General features: G+C 46.8%; 1 protein-coding gene across 2 annotated transcripts in view; it reads right to left on the minus strand.

Moving 5' to 3' along the window:
• Window positions 1-8,724, minus strand: part of FGFRL1 (fibroblast growth factor receptor like 1) — a 265,004-nt gene extending 256,280 nt beyond the window's left edge. Inside the window, exons 1-2 of one of the 2 annotated variants that reach the window (XM_063125943.1) lie at window positions 8,645-8,724; window positions 6,674-6,782 (exon numbers count right to left, since the gene is read on the minus strand). In XM_063125943.1, coding sequence (XP_062982013.1) covers window positions 6,674-6,734 — 61 coding nt within the window. In that variant the 5' untranslated portion in view covers window positions 6,735-6,782; window positions 8,645-8,724. Of the gene's footprint in view, window positions 1-6,673; window positions 6,783-8,358; window positions 8,427-8,644 lie in introns of those variants that run through there. The other variant, XM_063125942.1, reaches the window with a different exon arrangement.
• Window positions 8,725-12,053: the final 3,329 nt, after the last annotated feature.

Below are 12,053 nucleotides of genomic sequence, written 5' to 3' on the forward strand. Positions count from 1 at the left end.
TCGCCGTCTCCCGTTCGTTGCCCTCCGCCCTCCCTTGCTGTCTCCCGTTCGTTGCCCTCCGCCATCCCCTCTCCTGCCGGTCCGGCCTTCCCTCCCCCATCTCCCCCCCCCCCGGATCACACACACACACCCCGGCACGATGGGCACAGCGCTCGTATGAGCGCTGTGCCAGGTCCGTGGCTTTTCGCGGCTACTCGCGAGTAAGCGAGTAGCTGCAAAAAGCCACGGACCTTCCTAGATGTTTCGCAGCCCCGGCCTGAGGCCGGGGCTGTGAAAAAGGTGCGCCATAAGCGACTTCGCTTATGGCGCGTTAGAGAAGTCATCTGGACGCACAGCAGGGAAACTGGCCCACAAAGCGTGCTAAGGCCTCATCTAGGAAGGCCCTTAGTGACTGATAAGAATCAGAAAGGCAGAACCTGTAAAATGATATTGAATCTGAATCTTAAACTGTACAAATATCAGCAAAAAATGGAAATGGTAGGGCTATATTTCTTATTGATCCCTGCATGTAAAGTTAGAATCATGCACACAAAATGACTGCCATTGTAAATCTTAAGGAAAATCTTAACAAAAACCAAGGTAAGCATTATATAGATAGGCAGACACCTTTCATACCTTTTGGGCTTTCCAACTCTACTAGTAGTATTGTTTGTTTATTTCTTCTTTTTATTTCAACTATTTTCACCCTGGTCTTTAGCCAAAAAGGCTCCTAGTGCAGCTTACAAAAATAATCCAAGATGTGACTATCCGTGGACCCTGTAACAATCTTTCTTCAGTTGTTCCAACCTATGGCATTGGCTAGCTTTTTAAATACATGTTATTTAAAACCTGTAAAAACGTTACAGGGAAACCTAAAGGCTACTGGTTAAAGAGTAATCTACCCAGAGAAATGGAAGATAAATATTAAAAGTACTCCAGATGAAACCAAATGTATTTGAAAGCACACTTTTTGATGTAAAGTGAAACAGAAGGAAAACATTTTGACATGAAATAAAACTATTGTTTTTAGTAAAACCAGAGGAAAGAGTTTCCACTAAGTACAGCAACACTGGGATTAATTTGAAAGCAAACCCTTTGAAAAGCATGATTTTACAAGCCATTGCAGACTCAGGTCGGGTGTTACACATCTATGGAAAAAGAAAAAGCTACATTGATACTTCTCAAACTGAATAGCTAAAACGAGGACTTCAGAATATTTTTTATTTTTTCAAAGCAAACTAAAGAAGGCCTTTGTCTGATTCGTTCTAGGAGTTTACACAACATATGTCAAACACCAAAGCAGCCAATATATCAGCTTCATTTACCTTGTTCTAGGACCTAAAGCTGATTTCAACTGAAATCCCATGAACTCTTAGGTGGGAATAAGTTCCATTGAATTTAATGCAATTTACTTCTGAATAAACATGCATAGGATGAACACTGACTATCTCAGAGTTACTTTGTAAACGTCCAGAAACTAAGAGATACAGCAGTTAGTAATGTCAGCTGCCAAAATGAGATTGTCAGACATACACTTCAGAATGCTGACATTCACAATGTGACAATAGATTGCCAACTTTCGCCAGACTTGGGGCATTCACTGTACTTACACTATAGTTAAATCAGAAAAACGTTATTAATCAAGTTCGAGCAGATACAAGCTGCAATAACACAGATTTCTGATTCTTGGTTTGTAAAATGCACAGCAACATTTCTGGACATTCCGCAAATGCCATTAAATGTCTATCCGGCATTAATGCCCATGCCGGAAAATGTATCAATTCCAAGATATGAATAAAGTATTTGAAAGTACAAAATGTCAGCTTTCATGTTTAACCCTTTATCTGCTATCCTCCCTAACCCACGTCACACATCACAGATTTGCCTAGTGTTCAAGTGAAAGTAAAATAAAGATAAACAAGCCCACCGAAAATACATTTTATACAGAAGCCAATCACAAGACATCAACTCTGTCAACTCAGTCTGACACATAATTTTTAAATGAGTTACAATGCAAAACTATGGAGCACATCAGATTTTGATATCCGCTGGGTCATTGGCAAAATCTAATAATAAGGAGGAATCTTTTATCAGCTGCCACAGAGTTTATAATTCCTGACCCAAAGTCCATTCAAGTTAATAAAGCTTCCAAGGGGGGGTTAGAGTCGGGTCTGACAGATCCCTAATTCGAAAGCGCAAAGGGTTTTATGTCATTAAAACCATACTAAATAAATCGAAATATAAGTGGTTCTCATGGTCAACTGCTGCCACGCTTGTTTGGGTACCAAACACATCAATTCTGTGTCTATGTTCTTAATAATTATTTCATTCACAGAAATAGTACTCCCTAAATTGTATAAAATGCCAAGATAATAAAACTAAGAGATTGCATTTTCCATCCAAGCTCTGTTTTCATCAGCTAAAGGAATGAAGATATTCTATGTTAGATGGTAATTATTTTGTTTCCAAATAATAGCATTTTAAGTTAAGTTAATAACTATAGGGTTATGGGGGTTGTTTGGTCACATAAAAATTACATGCAATAGAGATCAGTAAGATCTCAACAAAAATGAAAGTGACATCCAAACCCATTGATTTCAGGAAGAGTATCAGTTTACAGACCAACAGCAAAGTCGATACTTCTTTTCCCAAAACTTCTAAACACACCATATGATACCTTGTACAAACTGTTGTAGCCAGCCAAGCGCACCCTAGCCTTACCATATATGGCCACCATAGTGAACAGGATGGCAACTTGACAGATTTGGAACAAATATCGGACTGCATGTCACTGAGATGCCATGCACAGAAAAACATCAGATTGTACTACCTGTATCTGACTGATGGAATACAGAAGCTAGGGAAACATGGAACTACAAGCTGGTGGTATCCTATGGTCTCAGTCCTCACTAGGTAGTGTGCATCACTGATGCACAGGTAAGGATTGGGTGGGACAAATCATAGTACCCACCCTGCATCAGCCAATACATATATATAAAAAAAGGAACAGCACAAACTGAGTCAAAGGAACTGGGGCAGTACATATCCACCAATCCTCTCATCCGACACTACAGGCAAGATGAAATTGCAGCTGCTATTCCGTACTGTATATGCCTGACATGTAACAGAGTCCAAAACAGAAGAGCAAACAGGTTCAGCTCCTGCAGACTCCAAACAAGTCCCTGAAAGAAATCTACTAACAAATATTTGTCTAGCTATATTCAACTAGTTTAGTTGAGTCTGAATGATCTACAACAAAAACTATCCACAAAAGCGTTAACAACTCATCAGCACATTTACGAGATGCCATTTGTTAAATTTCCACATACTACCATATAAGGCAACAAATATGGTTAGATCCAATAGTCTTTAGTGCACATTTGCTTTAATACAGAGATAAAGGCTCAGAGGTAATAGGGACTGGTAAATGTTAGAGGCAGATCATAACACACCAACACTTCCTATAAGAGATTTTCCATCCAGTTATTACTGTTAAACTCATTTCATGTGTTACCACAGTGGTAGATGACAAACTACTGAAATCTGGCTGCCCCCAAAGTAAATGGAAAATCAGATCTCATGAATTCATGCTAATCATGCTGTTACTTCAAAAATCATTGCTACCCAATGCTGGTGTTGGAAGCAATCCCACATGATCCAAGCTTTCATGCTCTACTGAAGTCCATGTGGGAACAATTTCTTAGTTGCTACCATGCCTCATAGAAATTATGACCAAAATTTAGACATTATTTCAATAGGTAGAAGCATAAAGCCAAGTTTTAAAAGCTGAAATTGAAATGCCAAATCTCTATCCAAACTCAAAGTAAGAGGCTGATTGTTGAACTGCACAATTACTATCCCCATTAAAAACAACCAGCAATAAACTAAATTTGACTCCCCTAAACGCTGTTTAGAGGCAGCTGTTCCCTCACTGCAGTGGTGGGCAAATTGTGCTTTGGCCTACAACTCTCATTGTTGTTCATCATTGGCTGCGCTGAGTAGAGATGATGGGAGCTGTAAGCCAAAACATCTGGAAGCCCACCCCTGCTCTAAGGGTAAGGCACAATAGCTAACTAAAGTGGCAGATGTTGGATGGCTTCATGACTTTGGTCAGGTCTGATATTTTCTATATGAGATCAGCAAAAACTGCCAACTTCTCCAGTTCATGGCTAGTTCTGAATGCCAATCACATAGTTTCATCTGAGAACATGCTCAACCATTTGCCTGTTCATGGATACTCCACAGGATTGGTATCACAGAATTATCCAGTTCACACGATCAACAGCCCTTGGGTTGTTTGAGGATTGCTTCCCCTCCACCCAGGTTCAGATAACACAACAAGCTGCACCCTGGTGGGTGATTAGGCAAATGGCCCAAAGCTCACACCATTCCAATCCCTAACAAATAATTCCTGTTTCTTAACCTAGGGAATGGCAATTGCTACGAACCTGGTGACCACTTTTCTCTCCAATGACTGGGAAAGTGGTTTGTCACTCAGACTGACCTATTAACAGGTGGACAAGTTCCATTAAACAGTTGGAGAGCTTTGTAATTATAAAGTATACCTGGGACATTATATATAAAAGAGATATGTCAGTTTAAAGCACAGCCCATCTTCATGTCTTATCATTTGAAAACATTTTTTCTTTCCCCCAACCCGTTCATCTGAAATTAGGGGAAATGTTTTACCAAACCTTGACTAACATTTGGTAGTAACATTTGACTAACATCTCTGCTCTAACCTATCTAGCCATTTCTCCTTTATAAAAGTTGTTGATTTGATCCTGGAATTTCACCACTAAACTATACATAAAGCCCGAATGTCCAGAATAAGAAATTCTACTAATAATCTAACAATCTACAAACACACTTTAAAAACTAACACTTAGCACACAGATTCTGCATTCATTTTAAAATAAAGTAAAGCTCCTATTTCAGACTACATCAACATCTCCAGCACGTTTAACATCTACTTTTCTCACACAAACTGAATTCTATTATTTTCTCAGACTAGCATCCTGAGTGCAACACTGTTTTATGCAATTGAAATTATTACTATTTTTAAAAACATACTCGTAATGCTGCGTCTATTAGGGGTCTATTTGGGGCAATCAAAACTTCACAAATTTTTATGTGTAGATTTTCATTTGTAGAAGCTACAAAGTCCAAAAGAATATTCATTACCTTTTTAGTTTGAACAAAACCATAACCCAAGACATGAGAACATCACCTTACATTTTACACATTTAATAAAACAACCTTAGACAAAGATGGTAAAAATGTAGCAATTAAAATAGTTTTTCTGTTCAGAATTTACACAAAATCCTTCTTCTTTCTAGGTTATTCTGAATTCTTCACTGAGATCCAAGTGATATATTAATTCATAATCTATTAAATTAATATAAATGTATGACATTATCTTCATTCCTTCAGTTCTGGCTTCTGGCTTCATCTTAAGACTGACTCCATTCAGACTTTTAGCTGTTTAAAAGGTTTTGATTTGCCTTTCATCCACCAGGTATGAAGATCATCTTACACTGTTACTGTTCCTATAATATATTTGCTAGGGAGTGAGTGTGATGGAGGAAAGATGTAGTAATCAAGTATCCATTGTTTTTGCAAGACTTTCACTCCCTCCCACCATCCCTCATATTGATCCACACATGTGTTGAGGCTAACAATGTAAAACTGCAGATTAATTAGGAAGCTGCCTGCTTCGGATTTGGCCCATCGAGCTCAGTGTTAACTGTACTGACAGGCAGCGGCTCTCCGTGGTCCCATACAGGAATCTTTCTCATCCCTACCTGAAGATGCCAGGGGCCACTGTTGCATGCAAAGCACATGCTCTTCCATGAGGTGAAGGCTCTTCCTTATCCCAGCAATCATTCAGTGGTGCAATCCAGAACTGTCACATGGGATGGACTGCGCCCATTATTACTTGCACCGAGTGCTAAGCACAAGCTCGAGACAAATACATACAGGAAGGCAATTCTAATTGAACAGTCCTGTCAACACGGCCTTTTGTCTGTTTTTTGTGAGAAGAGCAATTTCTCATGAGGAACGTTCTTTAAGACTAACGTGATAAACTGTGAGAAAGTGCTGCTCTTTAACAGACTTAAGGTCTATTCTTTATCAAGAATCCTACATTTTGCTTCCTTTGTTCTTGTTTTTCTCCAGTCTCTCCCTGGTAATGCAACCTGTTTAGGGGAATCTGATCACATGGTGAAGCCCAGTGCTAAAATATGTGCTAGCTGTTGAGAACTGTCATTTGTCTGTCACTTGGGGGAAGTTAATGGATTTGTTTGTTTAGTTAGTGCTATTGGGAATACACAGAGCCAGGCTGGGAGAGATTACAGAAGGGGAGAGAGGCTCTCCTGATCCACCAAGGAATGCAATTGTTTTCCTTTTACTCCAGACTGAACATTGGAAGCCAACTGTGTATTTTCACACCTAAGAAACAACAGCCACGGAAAGCCCCCAGAACGCACCTGCCTGGCAGGAAAGAAGGACCCAAAGAGAATAGAATTGCTTTCTGAGATGCAACACTCCAATTGCAATGGGCGAGTGCGGTTTTCGTACAACGAGCACATTGGAGGGTCTCCGGAGGGAATTCAATGACACGCACAAAGCATGTGTGGAGTAAAAATACAGAATGCAAAGCATTTCCAGGCAACTTGGGGCTCATTCTACTTACCTCTTGCTGAGTCAGCAAGCACAATCGCCCCCACCAAAAGCAGCACAACTTGGAGTTCCATTTTGAACACTGGATTATCTCTAGTTGCTAGCTTGATCTTCTTTAAAACCTGATGAGAGGAGGAGGAGGAGGAGAAGATTGTAAATAAATAAATAAATAAATACTAAACTCGACACCTTATCAAAATGAAATAGCAACAAAAAAGAATCAGTAAAGTCGATACAAATACATACTGTAACATGACAGACAGACAGCCAATCCAATCAGTTGGGCTGTACAAAAAATTAATTCAGCACTTTAAACTTCTCTATTCTTTTGCTCTTGAATAATATAACTCCTACAACTGCTCTGGAGCACTTCTAAACTTAGCATCTAAAGGGTTTTTATTACCTTCTCTTCCTCTTGCACAGAATGATAAAGAAAAAGGAAAAAGTCATAAAAGTTTAACAAATTCCAGTGTTAAACCAAACCTTCATACTTCTACAGAAAGTGAGAGGGGGATTTTCCCACCCATGGAAAAGAAGTTATTTTTTTCTCTTAATTGTTAGTAATGCCAAATTCAGTTTTGTATTAGCTCGTCCTCAGTGGCTCCTCTCCCTTAAGTTCAACATTTTGGTTTGCATTTGGTGTGTCCTCAAAGCACGTGGATTTAAACCGTTCGGATGCATAGTGTTTGTAACAGGCACATCCAGGTGAGACTGCATTAACATGAATTCCATTCTGTTCGCCTGTTAAAACTCCCCCTCTCTAAACACTGTCTGAATTCCTCCCTCTTGTAAACTCCTTGGTTTAAACGTTCCTTGCCCTCGGGATACACAACAATCCGTGTCAAGCAACCAGCAAAGCAAATAATTACACATTGCCATTAGCTTACAAATTTGCGCCATCGCTCCTGGGCGTTGTGGGCAGCGGGGGGGAGGGTAGAATACACGGGGAAAGAAAGTTACAAAGCCCTAGTTCACACGACTGCTCGGGCAGGGCGCGCGGCGTTCCCCGTCCCAGTGGCGTGGGGAGGGGGAGCTGCCAAAACACCGCGGCGTTCGCGAAGGCCAAGAGACCGGGGTCCCGGGAGGAAGCGCTGCGTTGCGGACTAGGGCGCTCGACTCGGCTCCGCCTGAGCATCCCAACGTATCACCCCCCACGGCCGCCCTTCGCCCTTCCAGCGCGCACGAGCTGGAGTCAGGACGCGGTTCTCGGAGCGGCGTGATGGGCCGAGCGCAACGCCGCCCCGGCGCGCCTCCAGCCGAGCCAGCAAGCGCTGCCCGCGACTTCGCAGTCCCGAACCTGCGCCGCGGATGTGCCGACCCCGGCGCGCGCCTCCGGCGAGGCGCTGCGAAGTTCGAAAGGGGCGGCGAGTCCGCCACGCGAGGGCGGCGGGCCGGCGTCCTTGCAGCGCGGCTTCGGCGCGTCCCGCGGGGAGCTGACAGGCGGCCGGGCCGGGCCCTTCGCCGCCCGCGCCCGCGCCCCGCAGGATGCGCGAGATCGGCGCTCCGACAGGGGGCCACGCCAGGGCCCTGCTGCCCGCGCCAGAGCCGGGGAGCGCCCACGCTGCGCCGACCCACGTGCGAGCTCGCGGGAAGGGGCCCGGCTGCAGCCCCCCCCCATTCATTTGCCCTCCGCGGCTTGACTCTCCCGGCCATGGAAGCGGGGCTGGGGGCTGGAGGGGGCACGGCGAAAGCGCGTACCTGGAGCTGTCCCGGACTCACGCCACTTCCCGCATCGCCGCCGCCCGCGCAGTCCCGAGGGCCGCTTCTCCGCCGCCGCCGCCGCCCCCTCGTCCCATGTGCTCGCTCGGGCAAGCGGTGGCCGTTCGGACTTTGACAGGCGCTCCGGGGCCGCGGCGCGACGCCAGGCGGACCGCCGGAGGGGAGGCGCCGCCGAAGGCGTTCGCCTCGGGGGATCCACGCGAGCGAAGCCGACGTTGCCGCGGCCGGCGGGACCTGCTGCGCCTGGCGCCCGCTTCCCTCTCACCGGCGGACTTAGCGCGCACTTGTTCACAGCGCCGCCGCGCCCGCCACCATCTTCCCCCACAAAGGAGCCCGCCGGGCGGCGGCGGCGGCGGCCCCGACGGGTCCCCCTGAGCGCCTCGCGAGGGAGCTCCTCTCCCGGGCGCTTCGCGGTCTCCAGCTGCCGGGCGCGGCGCGGCGCGGCGGGGAGCGCTCCAGATCCCGAGCCGCAGCAGGATGCCGAGGATGGCGGGGGGCGGCCGGGCGGGATGCCCTCCTCGCGGGCTGTATCTGAGCCGGGATTCCGGGACGGGGGGAGGGCAGAGGGAGGGGCGGCGGCGGCAGCAGCAGCTGCTTTCGCGGAGGAGCGAGCGGCGAAGGACGGCTCCCTCTTCCCCCCCCCCCCCAAGGCTTTGCGATTGTGGGGAGCGCAGAACTTGGCGAGGGCGGCCTGGCCCCGCCCACTCTCCAACTTCGAGCCAATCCGTTTCCTCCACCAGCCCGGATCACTTCCCTGCTTTTAACCCTTTGCTCGGCCCTAGCAGGGCGGCGAGGAGGCGCCCGGCGCCGGTCCCTCCTCGGCCCTGGCGTTGTTCGAGCGGGCTTCGCAGCCCCGGGGGAGGCCGCTCTGCTTGGGCTGACAGCTCGGCGCCGGCGTCGTTTCGGCAGAACGCAGCGCCTGCCCCCGCGGGCGAGGTAGTTGCCGACCTCGTGGGGATTGGCTTGTCGGAAGTGATCGGAACGAGCCACAGGGATTCCCACTATAGGAAAGGTTGAAGGGAAACGGCTAAAAGACGTTGCGTTGGATCCAACCACCGCGCCAGCTCTCCCGCAGGGCGAGGCAGGGGGGCCCCACGCAGCTGCCACCACGGCCCTCCAGCCCAGCCCTTCCCACAGCCACGTTGCGCACCCCCGCACCTGCCTCCCACCCTGTGTCCTGCCGCCTTCCCACCCTCTCCCCATTCCCACCACAGCCACCCTTGCTGTCGTCCTGGCGCTGGAGCCAGCGGGCAGGCGGTCTCCTGGGAGGACGCGCCTCCCGAGATGTCTGGCTCCGTGGAAGGCTTCCCTCAGAGCCAGGCATTTCAGCCTTGCTGGCTCTCTACAGAGCTTCCTTGGCTGACTCGGCTCTCCAGGGAGCCCCTGTTACCGCCATCCCCACTCATGTACGAGCCAGAGGGCCGCTTGCTGAAAAGAGCCACCTATCTAGGGTGATCATATGACAGGGAAAAAAAACCAGATTTGTTAGGACCTTTGGTAACAAATCTGGGAAGGGGGAGGGAATTATGAAATTTGAAGAAAATTCTGAATTTTCCCATCCTCCCCACGCAAAGCGCAGCTCTATTTAATGGGAATTAACAAAAATGCTTACAGCTCACAAATCAGAGATGACTGTAGCTTAGCCTTGAGAGGCTGGCGTGCCACATAGAGCCTATTAAGAGGATCTCGGAGTCCAGTGTTGGTGCAAGCGGAGGTGACTAGTGGTAGGATACAAGAGATACCGGATGCTCTCCCACACTGGAGGCCTTCAAGAGGCAGCTGGACAACCATCTGTCAGGGATGCTTTAGGGTGGATTCCTGCATTGAGCAGGGGGTTGGACTCGATGGCCTTGTAGGCCCCTTCCAACTCTGCTATTCTATGATTCTATGATAAGCTGGCACCTTTCCCCCGGCCACAAAGTTCAAGTGCACAGCCTGGCTGGACCATTGGGAAACTTTGGCAGAGAGAGGGGGGGATTATTTGAAGCTGGAAGCTAGAGACATTGGCTGGCTGGCATAAGAGAGAGAGAGGCTGAAGGCAGCCCAGATGCACCTGTAGCTTGGCCCTGAGAGGTGGGCTTGCCACCCAGAGTGTTTTAAGAGTGTGTCAGAGTCGAGCGTTTGTGCAGAAGGAGAGGAGGAGGTGGTGGCAGCTGGAGGCCAAGGTTTTTAAAGTAGGCGTCACCAGATATGACCAAGCAAAAAGCTGCAATAAGTAATACCCCGGCCACAAGTGTGCAGCCCAGCTGGACCATCAGAAGACTTTGGTAAAGAGAGGGGGGGGGGAGATCGTTTGAGGCAGGAGGCTTTGGTTTGACTGCAATGACTTAGAGAGAGACAACAGAGACTGCACAGACAACCCAGAGACACATGTTGTAATTTAGCCTCATGGTGCTGGCATGCAACGCAGGGCATTAGAAAGAGTTGCATGTTTGTGCAGGAAGTAGACAGGAGTTCAAAGTCTAGATGTGCGAAGTGGTGCCAATGCACAAGCCTTTGGAAGCTAATGTATATAAGTGAGAAGTGTGAATGGGCAAAGTAGTGTCCACCACCCACAACACCATTCGTAGAGTAGAGAAACTTGTGACAATCATACACAAGTTTTTTTTTAAATAAATTTAAAAATAAAAAAGCCAGCCAGTGAGCCAGCAACAAGCCCTATTAACAGCAGCAGCTTGCAGCGGTGTGAGGATACACTCAGAAAAGATATTTGAGGGAAGGGGAGAATGTATCACAGAGAGTATTATTATTATTATTATTATTATTATTATTATTATTATTTATATAGCACCATCTATGTATAGCAAAAGCTTCAAAGTACAGCAAAACCTACAAAAGTAGGAGTAAGTGAAGTTAATTTCAGATATGTTGAATGTCTCCCTGATCCCGGGATCCCCTGTGCATCATCTGGATAAAGGCTGGTCTAGCTAAGGCCTGACATTTAGCCCCATTCCCCACTCTGCCTTCCTCTACTGACCCAGACCCCTAATGACAAACCCAACTGCCAGAGTCCCCCACCCCAGTTGCAGTGTGCAAGTGGTGGGTTCGCCTTCCATTCCAGCCATGACAATAGGGGCAGCGATGCAGGAGAAGGAACGGTGGTGCTTAGGGAGCCTGGAGATCTCATTTGGATTCTGTTGCAGTGGGTCGGAAATCATGCATGGCAAGGTAGCTCCTTGCAAGCCTCCAAGCATGGAAAATACTAAAGCAATTAAAATATAGGTAAAACAAATCAGAACAATAATAAAACATACAGACTAATAAAGCAGCATGATTAAAAAAAATCAAGATTAACACAATCAGTAGGTTCTTAAATATAGTCTAAAAACCATGGGGAAAATCAATTGGCCCACGATTCTGTGCTTTTCATATTCAAGAAAATAACGTGTTTCCATGCCCACTTCCAAATATTTGAGAAGTTCTGCTGAGTAGTCTGACCTGGAAGCTATCAGAACATGGAGCTACCTCTACCCAAATAGTTTTGCAGCTGGCACACCAGCCTAAACTGATAAAAGTTTATCCATGCTTTGGAAGTGAACTCCATCTAGTTCAAGATGAACATCACTCCCCTGGGAAGATGAAGACCCCAGTCATGTTACCTCTATCACATCTGAATTGATCTTCAGTTTATTGGCCCATATCCAGACCATTATTGTGGCCAAACACCGATTGAG

This window comes from Elgaria multicarinata, chromosome 5 (assembly GCF_023053635.1).
Source record: "Elgaria multicarinata webbii isolate HBS135686 ecotype San Diego chromosome 5, rElgMul1.1.pri, whole genome shotgun sequence".
Classification (NCBI taxonomy): domain Eukaryota; kingdom Metazoa; phylum Chordata; class Lepidosauria; order Squamata; family Anguidae; genus Elgaria; species Elgaria multicarinata.